Below are 26,541 nucleotides of genomic sequence, written 5' to 3'. Positions count from 1 at the left end.
TTAATTCCCTTTACGACTAGACCGCTATTTAATAGCAAGACTATAAGACCGTTATACTAAACACCCTTAGAAACCCTATACTAAGGCAATAACATACTTAGGACTAGTACCTTCGAGCTAAACAGAAGACTAATTAATCGGCTCGCTTATTTAAAGCCTATTTAAAGACCCTCGAAGATAACCTTCCGGCTAAAATCGACTCTATATAGATCTCCGAAATACGCCCTAAACTAAGGTAGGAGCTTGTCCTTAAATTAGACCGCCGCCGTATATTCGAATAGGCTAATCTTATACGAATTCAATTTATAATCGAAGTAGAAACTATAGAGCGTATAGTACAGCTATAGTAACGGTTAGAATCTAAGATACGACTATCTACTAACCGTAGCCGCGGTAGAAATGTTAGGACTAAAGAGGTTATACGTGATTGGTATGTAACCGGGCTCGAGTAAAGCTAGGGTCTTAATGCCTTAGGTAGGGCTTAGCGCTTAGCAATAGGCTAACTTGCCTACCTTCCTCCCTCTCCTCCTAGCTCCTTATCGAATACTACTTGTACCTACTACTACCCTATCTACCTACTAATATAACCCTTCTTATATAGTATTCGATCTACCCTTTAAGGGCAGCAGCTAGATAGTCCTTATTTTAAGCTTTTAGCGGTATAGCTACGAATAAGACTAATCTAACTATATTACGCCCGAAGAACGGGACCTATACGTACTATTCTATCGAAACAACCGTACTAATTATTAAGCAAGGCCTTCTATACGGCCTATTATACTAAGTTAAGCATACTAGGCCGATATCTACTAATTCCGCTATATCCGCATCTTAGGGGCTAATAATACATTATTAGTATCGCCCCTTATAATAGCCGGTTTATTACGAAACAACAACCGTGCTGCCGCTAGCAGCGCTAGCAACGACAACGCTAGTAGCATAGTGCCTACTAAAGCACCTACTAAAGAGCCTACTACTAGAGAGCCTGCTACTAGAGAGCCTACTACTAGGCCTATTAAAGAAGAACCTATAATTCTAGGTAACGACCTAGAGTTGCCTATCGACGACATTCTTAATAACATTATTAACCGTCGATATAGCTAACTAGCCTTTAGTCCCTAGCTAGTAGCGAGACTTTAAGAAGCTACTTAGAACAGGCTTACTACCTTACGTTAGGAACAATAGCTAAAGGATAATCTCCTCGAGATTCGCCGCCTATAGGAAGCCCTAACAACTAATACTAAGCCGATAGTAGGGCCTTCCTTACTACCCGTCCCTATCTAAAAGAAGGATGCTAAGCTTAAGAACTGTACCGTATTTAACGGCTCTAGTCGTAAGCAATACAATAATTATATACGCGATTGTAAGCTTAACTAACGAAATGCGCCGAGGGCTCTTCTAGACGACTATTTACTAGTTGTCTACGCTATATAGTACATCAATAGCGACCTAAAGCGCATATAAGATAACTATTTCGACTCCCTTAACGATTAGACCGCTATTTAGTAGAAAACCTATAAGACTATTATGCTAAACACCCTTAGAAACCCTATACTAAGGCAACAATACGCTTAGGACTAGTACCTTCGAGCTAAACAAAAGACTAATCAATCGGCTCGCTTATTTAAAGCCTATTTAAAGACCCTCGAGGACGACCTTCCGGCTAAAACTAATTCTATATAGATCTCCGAAATACGCCCTAAATTGCGATAGGAATTGGTCCTTAAATTAGACCGCCGCCGTGTGTTTAAACAGGCCAACCTAATACGTATTCAATTCATAGTCGAGGTAGAAACAGCTAAACGAGCTGTCTAGCTCTAGTAACGACTAGAATTAAGGATCCGACCTACTAGCAACCGTAGCAACCGTAGCCGCGGAGGAAATCAAGGTTCCTACTAAGATAGTAATACTAACAATAGGAACAGTAACAACGACCGTAGAAGGGGCCGTAGCCGACGGCTATATAGAGGAGGCCGTAATAGGGGCCGTAGAAGGGGCTCGTATCCCTATAATACTAACCGCTTAACTAACAATAGTAGCAATAGCGGCTATAGCAATCCCCTAACCGGGTTAAAGTGCTTTAACTGTAATAGCACTAGCTATCTCCTAGGCTAATGCGACAAACCTAAGGACTAGGCCCGAATCGACCGTACTACCGCTAAATACCGAAAGCACCTTTTAGCCGCTAACGCTACCCCTATCGGTCCTTCTAATTAGTCGAAAAAAGAGTAAGCGCCGCACTAACTATTAGCCTTGTACGGCGTAAGACTATCGACATTGTACTAGCTATTATACGTACCTATCTCGTAGGGGATATATATAGCAACAATTATAAAACTAAGGTTACGCTAGACCTAGGAAATTCAGTTAGCGCCCTTATTAGCTATCGCCTAGCTAAGCAATTAGACCTTCGATAATTGCCTAGGACTAACCTACTAACCCTTGCTTAGTTTAATAACGCTCGGCACTTGACCTATAGAGCCTACTATGTCTATATAGCCCTAAGAGACGACCTCGGCAATAAGCGCCTACTAAACTTCCCCGCCTACGTAGTAGATATAAACAACCTATATAGGGGAGCTACTATTGTTATTAGTAACCCTGTTCTTAAGTACTACGCTATAGCTATAGACTTAGGCATTTAGAAGTAGCGATTTAGAATCGCTCGGAAAGAGGACATTAAACATATTAATGTTAGCGAGTGCCCTAACGATATTAGGGTCCTATTTATTAGTAACCTAACACCGGCCTCCGCCTTAGCTAATCCGACTACCGACCTACTCGGTAGTAATAACGATAAACCTATGCCTCCTAATAGCATAGACCCTAACTAACTCGCTCGTATACTAGAGCCTATTCGAGAAACCTATATTAACGTATTTAAACACTACTTAGCATCGACATTGCCTATATTTAAAGAGACGGATTATAAGATTAATATTATAGAGGGCAAGGAGGTTCCTTTTAGCCCTCTCTACAACCTTAGTAAACGAGAACTTGCTATATTGCGTAAGTACCTAGAGGAAAACCTAGCTAATAGTCGAATTCGGTATAGCAACAGCCCTGCTAGTACACCTATCCTATTCGTGCTAAAGAAGGATAGCGGCCTACGTTTATATATTAATTATAGAGGGCTTAATACTGTTACTATCAAAGACCGCTGTCTATTTCCGCTTATTAATAAGACTCTCGATCGCCTTTCTAGTGCCTACTACTACACTATATTAGATATTAAGGACGCCTATTACCGCATCCGTATTCGTAAGGGCGATAAATAGAAGACAGCCTTTCGCACTCGTTATAGCTATTTCGAGTACTTAGTTATGCTATTTAGGCTAGCTAACGCCCCTACAACATTCTAGTCCTATATTAATCGGGCCCTATTAGGCCTATTAGACTACCTCTATATAGTTTACCTAGATAATATCCTAGTTTATATACACTCCCCTAATATTGCGGAGCACTAAGCTATAGTCCGTAAGGTGCTCGATCGCCTACGAGCCTATAGCTTATATTACAAGCCTTCTAAATGTACCTTTGCTACTAAAGAGGTATTATTCCTCGGCTTCCTTATATTAACTAAGGGTGTTAAGGCTAATCCTAATCGGATTAAAACTATTACTAAATGGCCTATTCCTGCGTTAATTAAGGAGCTATAGTCGTTCCTCGGTTTTGCTAACTTCTATCGCCGATTTATTAAGGGCTATTCGAGGCATGTAATGCTACTAACTAAGCTTACTAAAACCAAGGCCAACCCGACTAGAGAGTTCAAATAGACTAATAGAGCACAAGCCGCTTTTAACGGTCTAAAGCGACGCTTTACTAAAGTCCCCTTATTACACTATTTCGTACTAAACAAGCAGATCCGAATTGAGACTAACGCTTCACAGTTCGCTATATCGGCTATTATGTCCTAGCAATTAGATAATGACTATTACTAGCACCCGATTGCCTTCTTCTCGCGGAAGATAATTAATGCTAAGCGTCGCTACGAGACCTACGAGTAAGAGCTCTTAGCTATTGTCGAGGCCTTTAAGTATTAGAGGCACTACCTCGATAGGGCCCAACATATAATACAGGTCTATATAGACTATAATAACCTCCGTAGAATCACGAAGGTTACTAGGGTTATAGGTCGACAGGCTAGATAGGCCGTCTACCTCGCCGGGTTCGATTTTAATATATTATATCGACTAGGCGTAAGTAACCCTACTAATAGCCTATCGAGGCGACCTGATTACGATAGCGGGACTTAGCAATCTATCAATTCATTATTTCTAACCCTATAGTATAAGATTGCTATAGCCCGTATTATTAATAGCAAGCGTAGGATAAGCGGCTTACTAGACTCCGCGACGGCTTAAAGCATATTAATACTCTTACTATATTAATAGTACGTATTAAGGCAAGGGCTAAGGACACAGATAGGAGAAGTTACGATAACTCCCTAGTCGATATCGCTATATATAGTAACAGCGATTAAAGCACTAATACAGTTAATCCGGCTGCTAGTGCTACTAGATGCATATAGTACGTACTACGTAAGACAGCGAGGGTGCTATTAAGCGAACTTATAGAAGGGGACGGACAAGCGTTTATAAATAAGCTGTTACGTACTTAGCAAAGGGACGCTTTTGCTGCTACTCGTATAGATTAGCTTAGAAGTAGCCGTAAGACTAGATCTAGCAAGAATTAGTCGATCGATACTAATAGCTATTTGCGCTATAAGGGCAGGCTCTATATCCCTACCGAGCATTCGATCCGATAAGAGCTTCTTAAGCGACACTATAATAGTAAGCTTGCCGGTTACTATAGTATAGAGAGGTCGCACGAGCTACTATCGCGCATATACTACTAGCTAAATAGTAAGCGGGATATAAAGGAATATATCGACACGTATGCCGTATACTAACGTATTAAGGCACTAAAGCATTAGCCTTTTAGCGAGTTATCCTTATTACCAATCCCTTATAAGCTATTTATAGAGCTTATAATAGACTTTATTATAGGTCTTCCCCCTACTAAGCGGAGAGGAAGCAAAGACATCTTTAACGCTATCCTAGTCGTTATAGACCGGTTTACTAAGGGCGCTCGCTATATCCCCGCTCGAAAGAACTAGACGGCTATTAACTTAGCTAAGTTACTATAGAATAATATCTTCTGCAGCTATTAGGGAACCCCTAAGGGGATAGTCTCTAACCGAGGCTTAACATTTATATCTTATTATTAAAGCGAAATATGCCTATAGCTAAGACTAAAGCATCGGCTATTAATAGCCTTCTACCTATAGACTAACGGTCAAATAGAGAGGCAGAATACTACCCTATAGTAGTACCTACGCAGCTATATTAACGAGAATCCTAACGACTAGGTTAACCTCCTACAACTAGCTAAATTCGTATATAATAACAGTGTCTACTTATTAACTAAGGTGTCCCTATATATAGCTATAATAGGCTAGAACGCTGCTATACTACAAGACCCCCTATCGCTCGAGGCCGAGCGTAAGGAAAGGGAAGCGCGTTAAGTACCAATACCTAAGACACTAGCAGCTATTAAGAGGGTTTAAAAGATGCGAGAGATTTACGCTAAGATAGCTAACAAACTAGCAAAGGCCTAGGCCTATTAGAAGGCCTATTATAACAAACACTATATACCGATAACCTTCAAGCAAGGCGATATAGTTATGCTAAGCACTAAGAACCTCCGCATCCGTAAGCACCTATTACCTAACGGCAAAACAAGGCCTAAGCTCGTACTAAGATACATTAGTCTATTCCGCATTCGAGAAGTTAAGGGCTCCTCCGTATAGGCCTATTAGTTGTAGCTTCCTCCTTATTATACTATCTATAACACCTTCTATATATCCCTCCTTAAGCTATATTACCTACGCGAGGGGGATAAAGCCCCTGCTAAATACGAAGACATACTAGCGGATAGTAAAGAGCTATAGTCTATAGAACGTATCCTAGATTATCGGACTAGGCAAGGCAAGAAGGAGTACCTCCTAAGATAGCAAGGCTATTTACCTAAATAGGACTCGTAGGAGGCCGAAGACTCGTTTAAAGATATAACTAAGTTGTTAGATAAGTACTAGACTAGTATAAAGAACAAGAAGAAGGCTAAGGGCCTATAATGTCGCCTAGGAATAATGCTACCCCTAGGGTGCTATTAGCTAACTAATTAGAGGCCGGCAAACTAGGATAATAAGACTATACTAGGCGCGCTACGACGCGTCAATTAATTAATCGCATTCTCTTTTAAGGGCTCTACCTCTTTACTAATACGCCCTATAAGGCCCTTCTCCTAGTATTTAGGTCCCCCTCTTAATCCTTTATTCTATCGAGGCCTCGAGGCCTAGGCAATCGGCGAGGACGGCGCGGCCGGCGCGGCTATATTAGTAACAGTGTTGCGGAGTGTATTGCTATTAAGAAAGGAAGGACATAGCTATATTAGTAACGGTGTTACTAAGTTATTGTTAGTTAAAGAAGGAAATTAGAAGCAAGGTAAAGTTAGCGCTAAGACGACTAGCGCCGCTACTATTAACGTTACCTGCTATTATTACCGTACCTGCGAAGACAACCTTACCTATACTACGAGCCTAAGGCACCTTTAATTAAAACTTTAATCAAAACTTTAAGGCTAAGTTAAAACTTTGAGCCGCTTAAAAGATTGAGTAGACTAATAGACTAACTAACTAAGGGCAAAAACTATAGAGCTAAGCTAGCCGGGGTCGATCTTACGGATAATAGGTTACTCCTCGATCTTTCCGACCCTTTAAGCGAGGCGAACCTTAACTATTGCACTTATAATAGCCTTTACCTATAGAAACTAGAAGAACTGAGTTTTTTGAAAAGATATAATTGTTTGATACTTAAAGGCTACTAAACCTAACTAATTAGGGCTAGTAAAACTACGATAGTAAATAATAGTCCTCGTAATAATAAGAACAATAACCCTCGGAAGCGGACAAACCCTCGGGAGCGGACATTGCTAGGTCTTTTAAGAGTAGACGCAAAGAACTCGGTACGACATTACTTAGAGCAGAGGCAGGGCTATAATACCTCGTACGTCTACCTATTATAGTAGGGAAGACGCGCTCGTATTATAATTAGTCGAAGGCCCTCAATTCTTATAGATATATATTACCTTATAGTTTATTATATATAGGGATAGCGTAGTTAGAGTTGGACATTATACTATATTAGAGGTAAGGTTTGACATAGTTATATAATCGGTAGTTATACGTTTAATTTAGCGCGGACTAAGCGGCCTATTAGGCCTACTAAGTTAGTAGCAATAGAGGTTAAGGCTAGAACAAAGACCGGCTACGAGGGCGCGGCCTTTAGAAGGGAAGCGTATATTAGGACTAAAGAGGTTATACGTAATTGGTATATAACCGGGCTCGAGTGAAGCTAGGGTCTTAATGCCTCAGGTAGGGCTTAGCGCTTAGTAATAGGCTAACTTGCCTACCTTCCTCCCTCTCCTCCTAGCTCCTTATCGAATACTACTTATACCTACTACTACCCTATCTACCTACTAACATAACCCTTCTTATAAGAAACTAAGGAGGTACTCCCTAAACTAATACTACTAACAATAGAAATAGTAACGACTAACGTAGAAGGGATAGGGGCCGATACCGCGGTAGAAACCTCTAGCGAGGAAGAGGATAAGGAAGGGGCTTATTTCTATATACCCCTAATCGTTTATCTAATTCTAGTACCAATTCGAGCGGACCTAGCAGTGCCCTAACTAGATACAAGTGCTTTAATTGTAATAGCACTACTTATTTACTAGGCTAATATAATAGACCTCGAGACTAGGCCCGAGTCGACCGTACTACCGCTAAGCACCGAAAGCACCTCTTAGTAGCTAACGCTACCCCTATAGGCTAACCTTCGAAAAAAGAATAAGCGCCGTACTAACTGTTAGCCTTGTGCGGCGTAAGACTATCGACATTGTACTAGCTATTATACGTACCTATCTCGTATCGGACATATATAGAACTAACTATAAGACTAAGGTTATACTAGATCTAGGAAATTCAGTTAGCGCCTTTATTAGCTATCGCCTAGCTAAGCAATTAGACCTTCGACAATTGCCTAGGACTAACCTACTAACCCTTGCTTAGTTTAATAACGCTCGGCACTTAACCTATAGGGCCTACTATATTCCTATAGTTCTAAAGGACGACCTCGGAAATAAACGCCTACTAGACTTTACTACCTATGCGGTAGATATAGACAGCCTCCCCTCCGATATTGTTATTAGCAACCCTATTCTTAAGTACTACGCTATAGTTATAGACCTAGGCCTTTAATAGTAGCGATTTAGAATCGCTAGGAAAGAGGACATTAAACACATTAATATTAGCGAGTGCCCTAACGATATTAGGGTCCTGTTTATTAGCAACTTAATACCCGCCTTAGCTAATCTAACTGCCGACCTGCTCGGTAGTAATAACGATAAACCTGTGCCCCCTAATAGTATAGACTCTAATTAGCTCGAGCGTATACTAGAGCCTATTCGGGAGACCTATATTAATGTATTCAAATACTACTTAGTATCGACATTACCTATATTCAAAGAGACGGATTATAAGATTAATATTATAGAGGGCAAAGAGGTTCCTTTTAGCCCCCTCTACAACCTTAGCGAACGAGAGCTTGCTATATTGCGTAAGTATCTAGAGGAAAACCTAGCTAATAGCCGGATACGGTATAGTAACAGCCCTACTAGCGCCCCTATCCTGTTCGTACTAAAGAAGGATAGTAGCCTACGCCTATATGTCGATTATCGTAGGCTTAATGCTATTACTATTAAAGACCGCTGTCTACTTCCTCTTATTAATAAGACCCTCGATCGCCTTTCTAGTACCTACTACTACACTATATTAGACATTAAGGACGCCTATTACCGCATTCGTATTCGTAAGGGCGATAAATAGAAGACAGCCTTTCGTACTCGCTATAGCTATTTCGAGTACTTAGTTATGCTATTCGGCTTAGCTAATGCCCCTGCAATATTCTAGTCCTATATTAATCGGGCCCTTTTAGGCCTATTAGACTACCTCTATATAGTTTACCTAGATAACATCCTAGTTTATATACACTCTCCTAACATTGCGGAGCACTAGGCTACAGTCCGTATTACGTAAGGTACTCGATCGCCTACGAGCCTATAGCTTATATTACAAGCCTTCTAAATGCACCTTTGCTACTAAAGAGGTATTATTCCTCGGCTTCCTTATATTAACTAAGGGTGTTAAGGCTGATCCTAATCGGATTAAAACTATTACTAAATAGCCTATTCCTACGTTAATTAAGGAGCTATAGTCGTTCCTCGGCTTCGCTAATTTCTATCGTCGCTTTATTAAGGGCTATTCGAGGCACGTAATACTACTAACTGAACTTACTAAAACTAAGGCTAACCCGACTAGAGAGTTTAAATAGACTAACAGAGTATAAGCCGCTTTTAACGGTTTAAAGCAACGCTTTACTAAAGTCCCCCTGCTATACTATTTCGTACTAAGCAAACCAATCCGCATTAAGACTAACGCTTTACAGTTTGCTGTTTTAGCTATTATGTCTTAGCAGTCGGGCAAGGACTACTATTAGCACCCGATTGCCTTCTTTTTACGAAAAATAATCGATATAGAGCGTCGCTACGAGACCTACGAGTAAGAGCTCCTAGCTATTGTCGAGGCCTTTAAGTATTAGAGGCACTACCTCGATAGGGCTTAATATACGATACAGGTCTATACAGACTATAACAACCTCCGTAGCATTACTAAGGTTACTAGGGTTATAGGTCGATAGGCTAGATAGGCCGTCTACCTCGCCGGGTTTGATTTTAATATATTATACCGGCTAGGCGTAAGTAACCCTACCGATAGCCTATCGAGGCGACCTAATTACGATAGCGAAACCTAATATATTAATTCTTTGTTTCTAACCCTATAGTATAAGATTGCTACAGCCCGTATTGTTAATAAGTACTCGTAGGATAAGCGGCTTACCGGACTCCGCGACGGCTTAAAGCATGTTAATGCTCTTGCTATATTAATAGTGCGTATTAAGGCAAGGGCTAAGGACACAGATAGGAGAAGTTATAATAGCTCCCTAGTCGATATTGCTATATATAGTAACAGCGATTAAAGCACTAATGCAGTTAATCCGGCTACTAGTACTATTAGATACATACAATGCGTACCTCGTTTAATAGCGAGGGTGCTATTAAATAACCTTATAAATAGGGATAGTCAATCGTTTATAGATAAGCTATTACGTACTTAGCAAAGGGACGCCTTTGCTACTAAACGCACCGACAAGCTTGTAAGTAGGCGAACGACTCGATCTAGTAAGAGTAACTAGTCGATCGATAACAAGGGTTACTTAAAGTTTAAAGGCAGATACTATGTCCCCGCTAAACAATCGATTAGATAAGAGCTTCTTAAGCGACACTATAATAGTGAGCTTGCCGGTTACTATAGTATAGAGAGGTCGTACGAGCTACTATCGCGCATATACTACTAGCTAAATAGTAAGCGGGATATAAAGGACTACGTAAATACGTGTGCCGTATATTAACGTATTAAGGTACTAAAGTATTAGCCTTTTAGCGAGTTGTCCTTATTACTAATCCCTTATAAGCCATTTGCAGAGCTTATAATAGACTTTATTATAGGCCTTCTACCTACTAAACGTAGGGGTAGTAAGGACATCTTCGATGCTATCCTTATTATAGTAGATCGGTTTACTAAAGGTGCTCGTTACATTCTAGCTCGGAAGGACTAGACTGCTATTAATATAGCAGAAGCGCTATAGAACAATATCTTCTATACCTATTAGGGGACCCCTAAGGGGATAGTCTCTAACCGAGGCTTAATATTTATATCTTATTATTAGAGCGAAATATGCCTATAGCTGAGACTAAAGCATCGGCTGTTAATAGCCTTCTATCTATAGACTAACGGTTAAATAGAGAGGCAGAATGCTACCCTATAGCAGTACCTACGTAGCTATATTAACGAGAAGCCTAACGACTAGGTTAACCTCCTGCAACTAGCTAAATTCGTGTACAATAACAGTGTCTATTTATTAACTAAGGTGTTACTATATATAGCTATAATAGGCTAGAACGCTGCTATACTATAAGACCCTCTATCGCTCGAGGCCGAGCGTAAGGAAAGGGAAGCGTATTAAGTACTAACCCCTAAAACACTAGCGGCTATTAAGAGGGTTCAAAAGATGCGAGAAATTCACGCTAAGATAGCTAACAAACTAGCAAAGGCCTAGGCCTATTAGAAGGCCTACTATAATAAACACTATACGCTAATAACCTTCAAGCAAGGCGATATAGTTATACTAAGCACTAAGAACCTCCGTATCCGTAAACATCTATTACCTAATAGCAAAACAAGGCCCAAGCTCGCACTAAGATATATTAGCCTATTCCGCATTCGAGAAGTTAAGGGCTCCTCCGTATAGGCCTACTAGCTATAGCTTCTACCTTATTACACTATCTATAACACCTTCTATATCTCCCTCCTTAAACTATACTACTAGCGCGAAGGCGATAAAGCGCCTACTAAGTTAGAAGAAGTCTTAGCTAATAGTAAAGAACTGTAGTCTATAGAACGTATCCTATAGCACCGGACTAGGAAAGGCAAGAAGGAGTACCTATTAAGATAGCAAGGCTATTTACTAGAATAGGACTTATAGGAAGCCGAAGACTCCTTTAAGGATATAACCGAGTTGTTAGATAAGTATTAGACTAGCGTAAAGAACAAGAAGAAGGCTAAAAGCTTATAATGTTACTATTAAGGCCTAGGATTAATGCTACCCCCGGGGTGCTATTAGCTAACTAATTAGAAGCAAGCAATTGTTAGTAATAAAGGACAATAAGACTACACTACTATAGTAAACGCGTACCGAGTGTTAACAAGCGCGCTATAACTGTTAACTAATCGCCTGCTCTTTTAAGGGATCTACCCCTTTACTAGCGCACGCAATAAGGCCCTTCTCTTAGCCCTTCTCTCGGTGTTTAGGTCCCCCTCTTAACCCTCTATTCTGTCGAGGCCTCGATGCCTAGGTAATCGGCGAGGACGGCGCGTGTGCGTAGAGGGTAATAATAATAACGACGGCGCGGCCGGCGCGACTATATTAGTAACGGTGTTATAGAGTATATTATTAGTTAAAGAAGAAGATTAGAAGCAAGGTAAAGTTAGCGCTAAGACGACTAGCGCCGCTATTATTAACATTACCTACTCGCTGCTATTGTTAATATTACTTGCTATTGTTACTACGCCTATAGACACAACCTTACCTATACTACGAGCCGGAGCGTACTATATCGGTTAAGTTAAAGGGATAGCTATATTAAAGGTTTAATCAAAACTTTAATTAAAACTTTAAGGCTAAGTTAGAATATTAAGGCTTAAAAGATTAAGTAGCTTAATAGACTAACCGACTAAGGGCAAAACTATAGAGCTAAGCTAGCCGGGGTCGATCTTGCGGATAATAGGTTACTCCTCGATCTTTCCGACTCTTTAAGCGAGGCGAACCTCTACTACTGCACTTATAATAGCCTTTACCTATAGAAACTAGAAGAACTGAGTTTTTTGAAAAGATATAATTAGTTAACACTTAAAGACTACTAAACCTAACTAATTTAGGCTAGTAAAACTACGATAGTAAATAATAGTCCTCGTAATAATAAGAACAACCCTCGGAAGCGGACAAACCCTCGAAGCGGACATTTCTAGGTCTGTTAGAGTAGACGTAAAGAACTCGTACGATATTACTTAGAACGGAGGCAGGGCTACAATACCTCGTACGTCTACCTATTATAGTAGGGAAGACGCGCTCGTATTATAATTAGTCGATAGTCCTTAATTCTTATAGATATATATTACTTTATAGTTTATTGTATATAGGGATAGCGCAGTTAGAGTTGTATATTATATTGTGTTAGAGGTGAGATTTGATATAGTTATATAATTAGGTAGTTAAGTGTTTAATTTAGCGCGGCTAAGTAGCTTATTAGACTTGCTAAGTCGGTAGTAATAGAGGTCGAGATTAGAATATAGACAGGCTACGAGGGCGCGGCCTTTAGAAGGGAAGCGTATATTAGGGCTAAAGAGGCTATACGTAATTAGTATATAATTAGGCCGAGTAAAGCTAGGGTCTTAGTACCTTAGGCAGGGCTTAGCGCTTGGCGTTAGGCTAACTAGCCTACCTTCCTCCTTCTCCTCCTAGTTCTCTATCGAATACTATACTAATTTACTACTACCCTATCTACCTGCTAACGTACCCTTCTTATAACTACTAATATATCTTATTATTGTTCCGGTACCTTTATCGATCTAATCTTCTATATAGGGAGGGTATAGTCTTGTCTATACTATACGCGATAATTGTTTTAGGCATATACTGTCTATCGATTCGGTAAAACTGTTTATATTAGTTAGAGGCTATACCTCGTTCTAAGATGTCCTAGAGATCTACTTGGACTTTTACTAAAGAAGGATCGCACGTGCAGTAGTCAAGAACACTAGAAACCCAACATAGGGCTTCCCAAGACCTGGATGTAGCCAGAATATAATTGCATGCCGTCTTGAGCCGCTTTGATGGCTGGAATGCCGGTAGACTTTTTTCCAAACCTCCAGGCATTTCGGTCTCAAATCCGGGACTCTAAGCTATCGCTATGAATCGAAGTCTTGCCTCAAAGTCTTTACTTTGCGAGCTCCATAGCGCCAGCAGCAGAATTTGACAGTCCAAAGGTGTGCCATCATCGTATCGCTGAACTTCATGCTGCCAGCTGGAGACTTGATCGCCTTCGCGGCCGTTCTTTCTGCATACCCATTGAAGCATCGCAGAGTCACTGCACCAAGTGTAGTGGATAATCAAGTTGCAAGACTATTTCAGCAGCATCAAGTCTAGCAAGAAAGGGACCAGCGAGAAACATCTTAGAACATTGCGGGGAACTCGTGGACCAGAACCAACTTGAGGATGCGATTTTGGAGACGAGGCTTTGGGAGAGTATCAAAGTGGTCCAAGCACGTGGAAGTAACCGATAAAAGTGATTATGAAGAAGTGGCTGTCCCTCATATCATAGCTGCGAAGAGAAAATAACGGAATTTTTAATAATAACAGCTCGCTCGTTGTGGTTGGTAGAGATGCGCTGGCGTTATGGATGCCGGAAGCAAATCATGAGTCGATCGTGGGCGACTTCATCTAGTCATGGTGACCAATGATTTATCCAAGTGGAAGTGGTGGAGCTATGTGCACACCTGGTCTGACTTTGAACATTCCGCATGCCTGTGCATGATGATTCGGGAAAGGTATCGAGGCAGGTTTGCTTGCTTGCTCGCCGATTAAACGGCAAGACCTGCTCATTCGAACATACTGCATACCATGAGGTGCAGAACTTCTTTTCCTGACGACTTGATCATTTATGGAACCCGCAGCAACTCGTTGGTGGAGACGGCTAACGTGAAGTCGTAGCTTTGGTAGAAGGGTGTTCAGTAAATGCTAAAGAGCTGCTTGATGGCCCCTCAAGCATGTTGATTCCAGTCTATCCTTCCGTGAGTGATCATGCTCGTGTGATTGCTATATATGTTCATCGCTCCCATCTCTCTCCAATATTGAGTCGGAATGTCACTCATCTCCAGCTCGGGCTTCGCGGCCGCGTTGGCTTTGGTATGCCGAGCCAATCACAGCTCGGACTTCTGAGTATCGTCATGGTCACGGTATTGCTGCTGCAATTGGAGCATCACCTTGAGGCTGAGAACAATGATATTTCGTCGATGAGCCATCGTGTAGCAATAGGCGAGACTTGATCAGTTGTCCAGTGAGGTTACCGCCAAGGCTAGATCGTATCGACAAGAATTGATTGACGGGTGGCGAATCGTGAGGGCAATCCTGCCAACCAGGCTTCCTGCGGTGCGTCGAACACTAACTACTGAGTAGGCGATGAAAGCCAGCGTAGGCATACTACGCCGTGTCTACATCAGCCTTTCCCCTTTCGACGACTCCACTTCTGGCTCGATCTACATCATCTTGAACACTCAGGACGAGAAAGAGCGCGATAGACTTACCGAGAAATAGCAGACCCATAAGCTCGAAAAGCTGAACTTCGTCGGCATTGTTGTAAGTCTCGCTCTCAAATGTTGCGAGCTGAATTCTCCGTCCAGTGCTCGGATCACCTCGAGAAGGGTGCGCTCCTAGCAAGCTGTCTCACTTCAACTGGGGATTGGCCGAACGTGCTTGGCAATGGCAGATCGCAGCTATGGACTGTCACGACATGTTGGTATGCCGGCATCGTTTGTGCTCTCTTCGCGGTCTTGACAGTCGCTCAGCAGGCGATGCGGTTGCATCGACTGGCCGCACACAGAGATGGCCTCGAGCGGATCCGGAGATGCATGGCTAGTCGTCGTCTCAGCCAGAACGGCCATGTGCTACCACATCGATGACGCGTGCACACTTGGCAAATTGGACCAGCCTTGTTGACTACGAGCGTTCTGTACATGGTAGTCGGGATGGGTCTCATGCTTTGGGTCGGAGCGCAAGAAGGACCTCTGAAGAAAGAATATGAGAAATGGTGGGATGGAAATGCAAAGGTTCGTGCGAGGTTCGCTTTCTGCAAGCTTCCATGATACTGAAGCCTCTCAGATGGCAGCGACTTGGACAATTATCCTTGGGTTCATGGTTGCAGCCTTTGTTGCCTCCCAACTTGGCTTGGCAGAGGATTGAGACATACGACCCCCGCAAGGGATGACTGTCTTGCAGAGGAAGTTCGATGCAGGGAAGGCTGAGAACCTTGTCTTTACCATCATATGCTTCAAAAAGCCTTTGACAGATTCGTGGCGGACCCGTTGATCGTTGAGACGACGAAAGCCGAAAGCGGACGAGGAGGTGAAACGCTTCCACGAAGCCCAGGATGACGATGTGTAGGATGAAGAGAGCGGCATCGCGTATTGGCAGCACTGCCTGGATTTTCCACAGCAAAGACTTTGTCGAGCTGAATCTCGCGACTCCGCCGAACTCCGAAGACCCGGGTCTGAGCTTCATTTGGGAGGGTTCGCAGTGTTGCCATAGAAGGAGGGGTTTGAAGCTCAGCCTGAGCCATGCACGTTCCATGCCGGCATGCCGCCTAGTGTCGCAAGCCACTCGCTCGACCATCATTGTGAATGCTTGCGGAAGGCCGCTTTTGTACTCAAGTAGTGGCCGGATTCGAAGTGACGAGCAGGAACTCTATGCTGGTAACTGGGAAGCTGCTGATAGACAGGCTCGCGAAATCGGAGCCGCAAAGATTGTAAGGGATGCAAAGAATCCATCATTTCGTGAGGATCACTATTCGAAGACACATGGACGTCCAGTGCAAGTCCCGTTCGACTCTCTTGTACACCAGAACGTGCTCTCTTGAGCCCTGTGCGGGCCTGACGTGCAAGTCTGAATGTTGAACATCCGGTTCCTGGGGTCGTGACAGCAATGATCCAAGAATCCCGAGTCAAGCTCACGCAGCCCAATCTCGTGATAATCTCAACGCATTTTCTACTGCCACAGACATCGTTCGCCATATCGCAAGGAGCTTCGAAACCCTTCGTTACTTCTTTGGGAAACAATGAACCTGGCACGGAAGTTTCAGTCGTACCAATGCTGCCAAGCAGTGCATCCTTTTGTCGCTGCTCCAGAACCGCGATAGGTTGACGCCAAACTGGGCACTGAAAGAGCAGACTCCGGCAAGCTCGGCGACGGAAGGTCTCCATCTGATGCTTCATCACACGGCAGTCTTCATCTCGATTCCTGATCCATTTGAGTGATATGCAGCTTGTCGATCGAGGAGAACAAGATTGGACAACCCTCTGATGATGACGCTGGTGCCCGCGTTGTCGACTTCATAGTATGCGGTCTCTGGCGGTCCATATTGCTTTCGTGGGAGGTAGAGCAAGCATGAGACCAATGTCAGAGAGCACCAGATAGACCGATGACCGACAAGGCCTGGCGATTATGACTTGCTTCGCGGGACTGGTAATGGCATTCCCGGCGGTATTTCTGAATGTGTAGGGTTCTGCAAGCTTCCTAGGCTGCGTATATCACTCATGCAGTATATGCTCCGCCATTGATGACCACAGGCTCCTCATTTGGCTGGTGTCGCGGGGCCATCTGTGCGGCTTCCACCTGCGCCAGTGTTTCGGTCAAGCAGTATTCTAGAGTAGATCCTCCAGCTCTTGCATGTCCTCCTGCATCGCTTCTATGGCCTTTTGTACATCGGCGCAGTTCTGACAGGCTCGGTTATCCTGTTCATGGATGTAGGGCTGTCTTCGTGTTTTGCTTTCTCCCGCGGAGGTATTGTGATACGCAGGCTGTTGCGGCGGTGCGACGTGCGACGCTGGAGTTTGGGTAGTGCTGAGCATTTTTGGATGTGTATGTTCGATGGCGATATGCAGGCAGGCGACGGTCGACGTGCCAGTGGAACCATTGGCGACGTTGCACAACATGAAGCCAGCCACGTTCGCATCACCACATCGTTGCATGTCTCCTCGAAATCATCCCACCTTCTTTTCAAGGCCGTGGATCTTCTGGACGATAGCACTCCATTCCTCAGAACGACCTTGACTGTGGCCTCTTCCGGTAATTCAGAAGACTGCGACAACAAGAGGCCCGCTTGATGTAGCGACAGGCGATATCTACCCTAGAGGTAGATAGCGAGAGCCCAAGGCGATGGAAGGCCTCTCGTACAGTTCAAATTGCCCTCGGTGCTGCGGAGAGGAAGCTCAAAAACTAGTAAAGAACAGAAACGCTCCGAGCACCCCTATTTGCTCGCCTTGGAGGACTCATCGGATGCCTACTACCTGTGGTTTGCATTAGGGATTCTTCATTCGATTCTTGAGTCTGATCCCATAATCACAGGTGAAGCTAGCACTACGCTCACTTTCCAACCGAAGGTCTTTCATACCAGTCGAATAACGATCGACGCTGTTTTTCGACACACTGAAGCATTCTGAGACTGGTCAAGACTCGGAGCAGCTTCACGCACAACATTGCGTAGAAGTCTGATCATAATCAATCATTCTGACCTCCACTCGGACCTTCTTGCACAATCGAGGCGTGAGAGCAGCAAGCTGCTTTCGGCGAAATGTAGTCTTTTCAATATTTGGTAGAAAAAGGAGATCAAGGAGCGACTCAGTAGAAGAAGAAATGAGTTCCATCGCACTTTGGAAGCTGAACACCAATCTCTTCGTGTGCAAATCAGCTGCAGGCTAGAAGTTTTTCATGTGACGTCGAAGACAGTGACTCAAGATTTTGATACGTGTACAAGCGTAGCATTTTCGATTTCCTTCTAGACGATCTATGAGAGTAAGAAAGCTCTAATAAAGCGACGAACCAGCTTAGACCACAATACCTCGGCCGTTATCAATGTGCTCTTATCAACAGCGCGGTCGTCTCGCTGTTGTCATGTCCCATCTCAAGAAGGTATACATCAAAGCAATCCACAATCATCATGAATTGAGCTCGCCCATCTCTCCCATCAATAGTCAAGATTGTACGCCCTCTACTCCTATCTGTCCAACATCTCCAGAGCAGCATAATATTCCTCCTCCAGCTGCCCGTAAAGCAAATCAACAATCACCTCCTGCGGCACATCAACGGAGCCTAACCGGGCACGACAGAAGGGACAATTGACATCTATCTCGATTCCGTAGATTTCTCTAGTGTCTCGGTTTATGAGGGCGAAACCGTCGGGAGAATTGCCATAGATGAAATACTCGGCCGTGATGTTGTCTGCTGTAGTGGTAGAGAGGTGTTCGAAGCACTAAGCGTGAAGAAATTGGCTGCATTAGTAGCATTTCTTGTCGAATGTAGGATTGATGTCGCCTTCAAGGCAGACGCCGCAAGTGTGTGGGGCTTCGTTGGCGAAGGGTTCATTGTTGTTTGGGTTGGTGTTCGTCAAGTCGATAACACTGGAGTTTTCATTCTAATAATGAGAGACAAGTATGTCAGCATCAAGCTCGCAAGCAAAAAGAAAGAAAGGTGAAATGGCATACTGGGATGCGGCCATAACGGACAAGAGTTCTCGTGATCCACAGATTGATCATGGCTTCACGCAATGCTGCTGCTGTCGCCTTACACGTGTCGCAGGCCAGGATCTCCCTCTTGCGCGGGAAGCCCTCATTGAGCCTCTTGCCTGAGCGACTGCGATTATGTGTGGCCGTGACCAAGAAGATCTGGGCTGTAGCCCTATCTCTCATGCTGATGGGTTGAATATGGTGGCCAAGGCAGTTTGGGCATCCATCGAATTCGATCTGGAGAGTGAATGTGATTTCTGCAGGAGAACAGAGATGGTGGAAACGAAGGCTGATAAGGTTTGTGGTCGACAGAGCGACTTGGACGTCGATAAAAGTCTGCAAAGCTCTACTTGTTAAGAATCAGCAGAGAAACGAGCAGTGTCTGCAATGTTTGACGGACAGGCAGAGCTGAGATGATCGAAGTGGTGAAGGTTTATTGGAAGGAAGCAGGCCATAATTATCCTGGTGCTGGCTGTTCCGGACCATAATGAATGTCATGGCCATGATCAATCATGATGAACTTGCGTCAGACTCCTGCTTCTTCCGATCGGGTATGCACACACAGCTGCAGGCGACGCTTGCTATCAAAGCCGCGATGCAGGGCCCCGAAGCTATTTTCCGCTCAGAATTGGGCGAACACTGGCCTAATTTCGATCACAGCAACATGGCTTCATCACCAGATCCGGTGCGTTCGTCCAGAAGCGTGCAAAACTTGCGATGGAAGCAAGTTGACTGACGTCCATCAAGCCAGAGTGAAATGGCGGGCATGCAAATGGCCGAAGGTGGCCTTCAGGCAGGTCGGATCGGATACATACAGATGGCCAAGTTGATCAAGCTGTAGGACGTACAGGTGGCATACTCAACGTCGAAAGACTGCAGGCAGCTGCCCGATACCGAAGTTTCATGGACGTCGATGATCATGAACCATGGGGATGGCGCATGATGATCATGTGATGCTCGGGGGACCACACTTTGTCAATGCAGAGAGAGAGAGAGAGAGAGCGCATCGACCATTGATGTAGGAGAAAGTAGCAGATACGTCCTTCTTGTTTCCAGAATGGTGCTTGTTGAATGGAGAGTATAGGTGGTCCTGTTGGACTCCAACTGCCTCTCATAGCAACTTGGGGCTACAAAAAGCTCGTTGGAGGTGTGGATACTGGCGCATATTGAGACCATAGTCAAAGATGCCGAGATTGTGGCAGCTCTAGCGTCTGCTGGTCAGGCTGAAGCTGGAATTCCCAACGCTTCTCCATAATCGATTACTTTGACTTTGACACGATCATCATTCTTCGGATGATGAAATCACTCATGCGACGGCATAGAATTCGATAACCAAATGCGTGGTCGGCCTGATTGAAATGCGAGATCATTTCCAACTAAAGAAGGTTGACATTACTCGGGCCAGCTTTCCACAGTATACAGATCTGTAGACGTTCCTAGAAGACTTTCCATTGCTGTAATCAATCCGAACTGTGCTCTAGCCGGCAGATTGATGCTGAAGATCTACCTTCTCGCTCCATAAGACGAGCCGCCAGACGGAGGGCTGCCTTTGCTTCAGGATGCCACCAGTGTTGTATTCATGTTGTGTACTGAATGTGCTTTGCAGCACTTCGAGCTTGCCTTCTCGATGTGTTTGAAGAGTTCAGCGCATGAGATGACAGTTTATCGCGGTCAGCGATGATTCTCTTACCAGATGGGAGGTAATGATGGAGAATGTGAGTTTGCTTGGATAGCTGACAGAATCTCGCGAAGATAGGACGATCGCACAACTGCACTACTTCATTGTTCTTCGGTCTTCCGGTAGGTCTGGGGTGTATGTGTTGTGTTTCGAGGCCACTGAGGGCTTCGGATGCATCTCATTCCCAGCAAGCGGAGCAGAGACATCAAGGGATCATTTGAAGGTGTGAGAGCGCTGTCGAAGGTCCCGGACACGGTAGTGCCACATTCGTGTGGAAAGCTTCGTAGATTGATGCGCGGTGTTCTGATATCCCATCGAGCAGAAGGAACATCAGGGTGCTCATATAAGGCTGCTAGGATGCCCATATCGCTTCATTGAGCGTCCTTTGCTATTCTTTGACGCTTTTGCATATCCGTGGTATTGCTCGAGCAGCTCGAAGTATTGTATCTGTAATCGGGATCTCTCCTCTTGTGCTCAGCCCAAATTTCATTCTTGGTTCCCAGCCATCCACCTCTTGACTTGTCCCAGGTACTCGCAGGAAGTTTCCAGATGAAACGACTGGTATTCGCCGGCTACGTCTTGCAAGGTGGACAGGTCCAAATTGATGTGTCGAAGCTTGAAGCGCGTAATGCGTGGATCGGATCGGAGCCGAGAGGTACCACCGCACCGCTCGTATGCAAGCACCTGTGGGTGTGTCGTCGCGATTATTGTGGCAGGGCAGGGCGGTAGGAGAGAGAGTATTGAAAGCAGTCGCGGAGCTCGGATGCGATGCGCGGGAACGGCGGGAACGGAACGAGAGACTCGACGCGAACTTCTCGCTCAGATGATCTCTTACTCTTCAACTCTGCGACACGCGACACGCGACAGACAGCAATGCGAATCGCTTCCCCAATCTACGCGAGTTCAGTATCGCACATGAAGACTCTTTCAGATGAAGACTCTTTCAAGATGAAGACGCCGATGCAGGCGAAGCTCAGCTCAGCTCAGCTCAGCTCGGAGAAAAAGACAGCAAAGCACAGCTCGTGGCAGACATGAACGCAAGCGGCACAAGAAGAAGAGATCAAGGCAGACGACAGTGCCGTTGGAGCATGTCATTCCCATCAGAATGGCGTATCAAAAGATGCAACACGGACATCGATCGTCACCGCTCAAGAGACCTTCCGAGGACGACATCTTCAGCACGTCCGCCTTGCGAAAGGTAGCAAGCTCGGCGTATCTGCGGCTCCTCAGCGCGCGAGTATACCGGGCAGAGAGGCTGTCTTCCTGTTCTTCTGTTGCGAAGCAGAACGGTCACTGTAAAGATCAAGACAACTCGTCGGGTCAAGCTGAGCTGAGCTTCAGCGCATCCCTCGATGCCTCTACATCCGCCGCAAGCTTGCATGCGTTTCATTTGACGTACTGCCGTGGGCCGGAATGGTCTTGTGGAACGAAAGGCATTTCCTGCCACTCAGACCCACAACCAGTCACGGAAAGTGACCTTGGAACCATTCACCGCTGTTCTCTCAAGACATTCGAAGTGCTCGTGTATCGCCAAAAGCGATCAGTTTCGAGAATGCTTCCTCCAGGCCGAATCTCATCCCAGAAACGCCTGGCGAACAGGCGGTACATGCAGTAGGATGTTGTTGCATCTTCGCCTACCATTGAGACGGATGAGGTCGCTAGTCTTCAGACGAGAATAACCTTATGCTTCACAGGAATTGACATGGCACAGCAAGTATCAAAGTCCCACAGGGACATACTGGCCAAGTATGTGATGCTTTTGGGATTGCTGGGCGTTATCGTGTAACTTGGAGTCACTCCAATGTGGGTTGGAGGTGTTTGAGGTTTCCCACTGAGATGATCCGTCGGGAAGAACAGCTACTGGATGCAGAGGAGCAACACCGGGTGATGGTGGAAAAGTATAGGGAGAAAGAAAGGAAGTTAGGCGGACGTTGTGCATGTGTGGACCGATTGGATGGGTACTTGAGGTCTTTCAAGAAGACTGCGGACGTGGCGGAGGGATTCGGTTTCCTCAAGCTTTGGGGGCATCCTTACGTGGATCCAGTGGCTGGATGTGAGTCGGCAAAGAAAGTGGGGAAGACAGAGTTAAACCTCAGTCTTGAGAACTGCAAGGAACTGGAGCACTGCTTCTGCCACATGTACACACGAGGGTACTTGCAGAAAAGAGGCAGATGGCCTCCCCTAGAGTTCACACCTCGGATCGGTGGGCCAACCCAACTGGAACTGCTCTACAAAAGACATCAACCTAGTTTGGCCTTCGGATTCACCCAGTATCCCTCCTCCGACTGGAACTATGCCAGATTCCTACCTCATGTATCTTTTGACTACGGAGAGGACATCTTGAGGTTGGTGGTGGACAAGTCTCTGTCTTACGAGAGGCAGCACTTTGACCACACCTGGAATACCAAGCTAGATTACAAACCGGAGCGGCCCAACACTTCCTCACGAGTCATGGAGGAGTTGATATCCCGTCCTGACTTGGATTTGGCCAGCATAGTGGAGCAGGTTGCTAAGAAGGACATTCCTTACAAGTGGCGCATTGTGACCGTTTGCCCCAAAGAGAGAGAGATGAAGCTTCAACCAAGAATGTTCTCCATGATGACGCTGGAGATGAGGCTGTTCTTTGTCTTGACCGAGCACAACATTGCGGAGGGTATTTTCAAAAGCTTACCGGAACAGACAATGACACTTTCCAGAACGGAGCTGCTTAACCTGTTCTTAAAGTCGACAGAAAAGACCGGTGCCTCCTGGGTTCGAGCAGTGCTCGGAATTGATTTTGAGAGATGGAACTTGTACTGGAGGAAGGAGGTAGTTCACCGGGTTGGCTTTAGAATGGACCAAATATACGGAACCGCTGGAGTCTTCTCGGTAGTCCATGACTTCTTTGAGTCGTCTCTCTGTATGTTGCGGATGCCAGACTACCCACCCGACAACCTGAACGAGATGAACCGGCGGGATCCTCCTGAAGGCCGAACTTTGTGGTACAATCACAAGGGAGGCTTCGAGGGAATAGCCCAAAAGCTCTGGACCACCTGCACCATTTGTCTTGTTCACATGGCACTGTGGCCTATGAATTTGTCCTACCGCATTATCGGACAAGGAGATAACCAGGTATGTCTCTTGAACATTTACATCCCAAGGAACACCTCCGAAAAGCAGCAGCAAGAACTAGTGAGAGGTACTGTACGTCGGGCGTCTCAGTCGATCTCGGTGATCGGGGCAAAGGTTGGTCAACAGGTCAAGCCTGAAGAGTGTATCTACTCCACCTGCTTTCTCATCTACGGCAAGGAGATGATACTCAACGGTGCATACTTACCTACCTGCTTGAAGGCCGTGTCCCGGATGTTTCCTTCCACCACCAGTGACGCACCTAGCCTATATGAGATGATGTCCAGCATCTCCTCTGGAGCGTCTGGTGCAACGGACCGGAGTGATTGGACCTACCCGGTGTATTACCTGTCCAAGGCAATTGAGTGCTTGACACTGTGTAGGGAGTACAAGCGGTCGCTGTTGCACGGAACCCGCTTGGCGGACCACCTTCGCTCCCTGTGTGGGCCTCAAGGTTTGGACGTTCCGTCGGGAGAGGGAGCAGCAAGGGAATTTGTTCGGTTGTCGTTGTCTATTCCCTCGAATTTGGGAGGGTTTCCTATTACCACCTTCCTAGAGATAATGTACAGGGGACACTCCGACCCCTTGTGTTCCTCCTTGATACATTTATGCTTGCTGGACCCTTTGGTTGCCGTAGAGAGATACAAGCAGGTATTGCTCAAGGGGTGGCTCTTCAAAGACAATCCTGATATAGAAGGGTTGGTGCAGGATCCGTATGCACTTCCTCTGCTTCAATACTCTGCTCCCTCGAGCAAAGTTGCTAACGCCACCTCTCAAATTCTCCCAGAGATAACTCAGAACCAGGTCTTCAGAGAGTTGTTGGAGAGATCCACGCGCACCGACAGGGAGGAGCTGATGGCCTACCTGAGGAGTATGCTACCCTACTACCCCAAGGTTGCCCACGACATTTACAAGTCTTCTCTAGTGGGACTTCGAGACTCATTCGCCAAGAGATTCTCGAATACACGAACCCTGTTGAACATAAGTAGGAGAGCTGGGGTTGACGTGACCCACACCTCACTAACGGCGGATTATGTATACTGTCAGCGTGTCCTGGACAACTTCGCTTATGTCTACAAGGTAGGGATCAACAGCCCTTCCTTTTCGCGAAGAGATTGCTATCGGGTAGCAGTGAAGCTGAGAAAAAGATGGACGGGGAATCATCTGGAGGGTGTCTCTACAGCTCATCCTTTGTGCGTAGGCGACTTCACCTGGACTCCCCAAACTGCTTGGGAAGACACTGGGAGACCTACTATCGTTCTCGTGGGATTGACGTCGGACAGTACCCTTACCACCACCACGCGCGGTCCGGTGTATCCTTACCTTGGCTCAGCAACCTCGGACAAGGCTGTGGAGAAGTGGGTAAAGCCGGTCAATACATCTCCTCCACTTCGGGATGTGTTGAGACTCTTGTCCATCCGGGAGATAATGACGAAACCGAACTCCTCCACCTATGCCATGCTCACTAGTTTGGCACAATCCCGGTCTCACCTGGATGTGGAAGACTTGACCCAGATTCTTCGGGTGAGGATAGGAGGTTGTGTCGGTCACAGGTATCAGACTCGGGATAATCCTAAAGGATCTTACTGGAATGGATGCTTTAACTTCCAAACTCACGTCACTTACTCCACTAACCTGTCTAGAGAGATAGGCACCACCGATTACCCATTTGATTTCCAAGAGGCAATGTTGAGCATGGCGAGCTTGGCCTGCTGGCACTACTCTTAACACTTCCACTCTCCTCCGTAGGGGCTGGTGATGGAATGTGACCTATCTCGTTTAGATCCGATATCCGACCACATCATTGCCTCTGAAGTGACCCCGCCTTCTTTCTCAGCGGGTACCGGAAATTATTACACTAGCGTGATGGCTCTTACACTGTCCAAGAACGCAGAGTCTTCTGCCCGACTACAAGGAAACAGGCTGAAGCTTCCCTAGGCGGAGGGAGAATCTTCCATAGTTTCCGCCGCCTCTATTCTCTTCTTAGAGCAGTTTCGAAAGGGCAATCCTGTTACCACCCGCATGGGGAGAACGTTCGGAGTTCCCCAATCTCAACGAGTGATAGACTTGCCTAAGGGGAATCGAATCACAACCTAAGAGACTTTAGATGCGGTAGCCCGAGCAATCTGGCTCCGTGTAGGATACCAGTTTTGCCTTAGTTGTGGGAGAGGCCCACGAGGCGCACAGAGAAGGGCTTTGGATCTTCTTGACTTTGAGATCCGCAGAAGTGTACCCTCTCTCCTTGGAACTCTGAGGGAAGTTGACTACCAGCGGGCAACTATGGGGTTGAGCGTAGGTGTTGGAAAGGGCGCCGAGGACAAGGCCCTAGGTGCTTGGATGTACCAGGTCTTTTCCACATGTAAGAGAGGAACTCCCGAAGCCCCCTTCCCCATATTCACCCAAGGTTTAGCCAGCGTGTCATCCAGTCTCACCTACTACTTTGGCGTGATTGCTGCAAGGGAGTGTCTCAGCCAAGATTCCCAAAGGGTTAGAAGCGGATATGAGCTTGCCAAGATGTGTTAGAAGATCTTGGAGGAGGGAGATGAGCTAACTCGGATCCGTTTGTTTGGTGCAGTCATTGCTGCAACCAATATACAACACTTGTTTGTGGTAGCCAATATCTCCCCGCAAGCCAGATTGAGGACTTTGAGAGGAAGGGAGGGCGATGTACTAGGGAAGC

General features: G+C 45.5%; 6 protein-coding genes across 6 annotated transcripts; 5 read left to right on the top strand and 1 right to left on the bottom strand.

Moving 5' to 3' along the window:
• Positions 1–7,426: 7,426 nt before the first annotated feature.
• MYCFIDRAFT_180402 (uncharacterized protein) lies at positions 7,427–14,975 on the top strand (the record flags this gene model as incomplete). Its single annotated transcript, XM_007934202.1, has 12 exons — positions 7,427–7,435; positions 13,575–13,593; positions 13,626–13,680; positions 13,735–13,901; positions 13,922–13,993; positions 14,030–14,066; positions 14,101–14,192; positions 14,221–14,359; positions 14,393–14,498; positions 14,546–14,749; positions 14,777–14,824; positions 14,862–14,975. 12 exons carry the CDS (start codon positions 7,427–7,429, stop codon positions 14,973–14,975), a joined length of 1,062 nt encoding a protein of 353 aa, XP_007932393.1.
• MYCFIDRAFT_184237 (uncharacterized protein) lies at positions 14,696–15,565 on the top strand. Its single transcript, XM_007934201.1, has 2 exons — positions 14,696–14,999; positions 15,104–15,565. The coding sequence occupies exon 2, from the start codon at positions 15,173–15,175 to the stop codon at positions 15,476–15,478; it is 306 nt and encodes a 101-aa protein (XP_007932392.1). The 5' UTR covers positions 14,696–14,999; positions 15,104–15,172; the 3' UTR covers positions 15,479–15,565.
• Positions 15,566–17,176: 1,611 nt separating this feature from the next.
• On the bottom strand, positions 17,177–17,766 carry MYCFIDRAFT_205520 (uncharacterized protein). The gene has a single exon (XM_007934200.1). It carries the CDS (start codon positions 17,540–17,542, stop codon positions 17,216–17,218), a length of 327 nt encoding a protein of 108 aa, XP_007932391.1. The 5' UTR covers positions 17,543–17,766; the 3' UTR covers positions 17,177–17,215.
• A 967-nt stretch (positions 17,767–18,733) lies between these two features.
• MYCFIDRAFT_180399 (uncharacterized protein) lies at positions 18,734–20,407 on the top strand (the record flags this gene model as incomplete). The annotated part of the gene is made up of 16 exons (XM_007934199.1): positions 18,734–18,747; positions 18,801–19,040; positions 19,079–19,266; positions 19,290–19,399; positions 19,434–19,453; positions 19,482–19,500; positions 19,526–19,568; positions 19,606–19,778; positions 19,804–19,827; positions 19,858–19,872; positions 19,917–19,925; positions 19,955–20,025; positions 20,060–20,123; positions 20,153–20,224; positions 20,254–20,270; positions 20,305–20,407. 16 exons carry the CDS (start codon positions 18,734–18,736, stop codon positions 20,405–20,407), a joined length of 1,182 nt encoding a protein of 393 aa, XP_007932390.1.
• Positions 20,408–20,781: 374 nt separating this feature from the next.
• On the top strand, positions 20,782–21,788 carry MYCFIDRAFT_84736 (uncharacterized protein; the record flags this gene model as incomplete). The annotated part of the gene is made up of 3 exons (XM_007934198.1): positions 20,782–20,790; positions 21,282–21,443; positions 21,621–21,788. 3 exons carry the CDS (start codon positions 20,782–20,784, stop codon positions 21,786–21,788), a joined length of 339 nt encoding a protein of 112 aa, XP_007932389.1.
• An 801-nt stretch (positions 21,789–22,589) lies between these two features.
• On the top strand, positions 22,590–24,187 carry MYCFIDRAFT_84735 (uncharacterized protein; the record flags this gene model as incomplete). The annotated part of the gene is made up of 2 exons (XM_007934197.1): positions 22,590–23,864; positions 24,149–24,187. The coding sequence occupies 2 exons, from the start codon at positions 22,590–22,592 to the stop codon at positions 24,185–24,187; spliced, it is 1,314 nt and encodes a 437-aa protein (XP_007932388.1).
• Positions 24,188–26,541: the final 2,354 nt, after the last annotated feature.

This window comes from Pseudocercospora fijiensis (genome assembly GCF_000340215.1).
Source record: "Pseudocercospora fijiensis CIRAD86 unplaced genomic scaffold MYCFIscaffold_17, whole genome shotgun sequence".
Taxonomy (NCBI): Eukaryota; Fungi; Ascomycota; class Dothideomycetes; order Mycosphaerellales; family Mycosphaerellaceae; genus Pseudocercospora; species Pseudocercospora fijiensis.
This window is presented reverse-complemented; position numbering and strand designations above follow the sequence as displayed.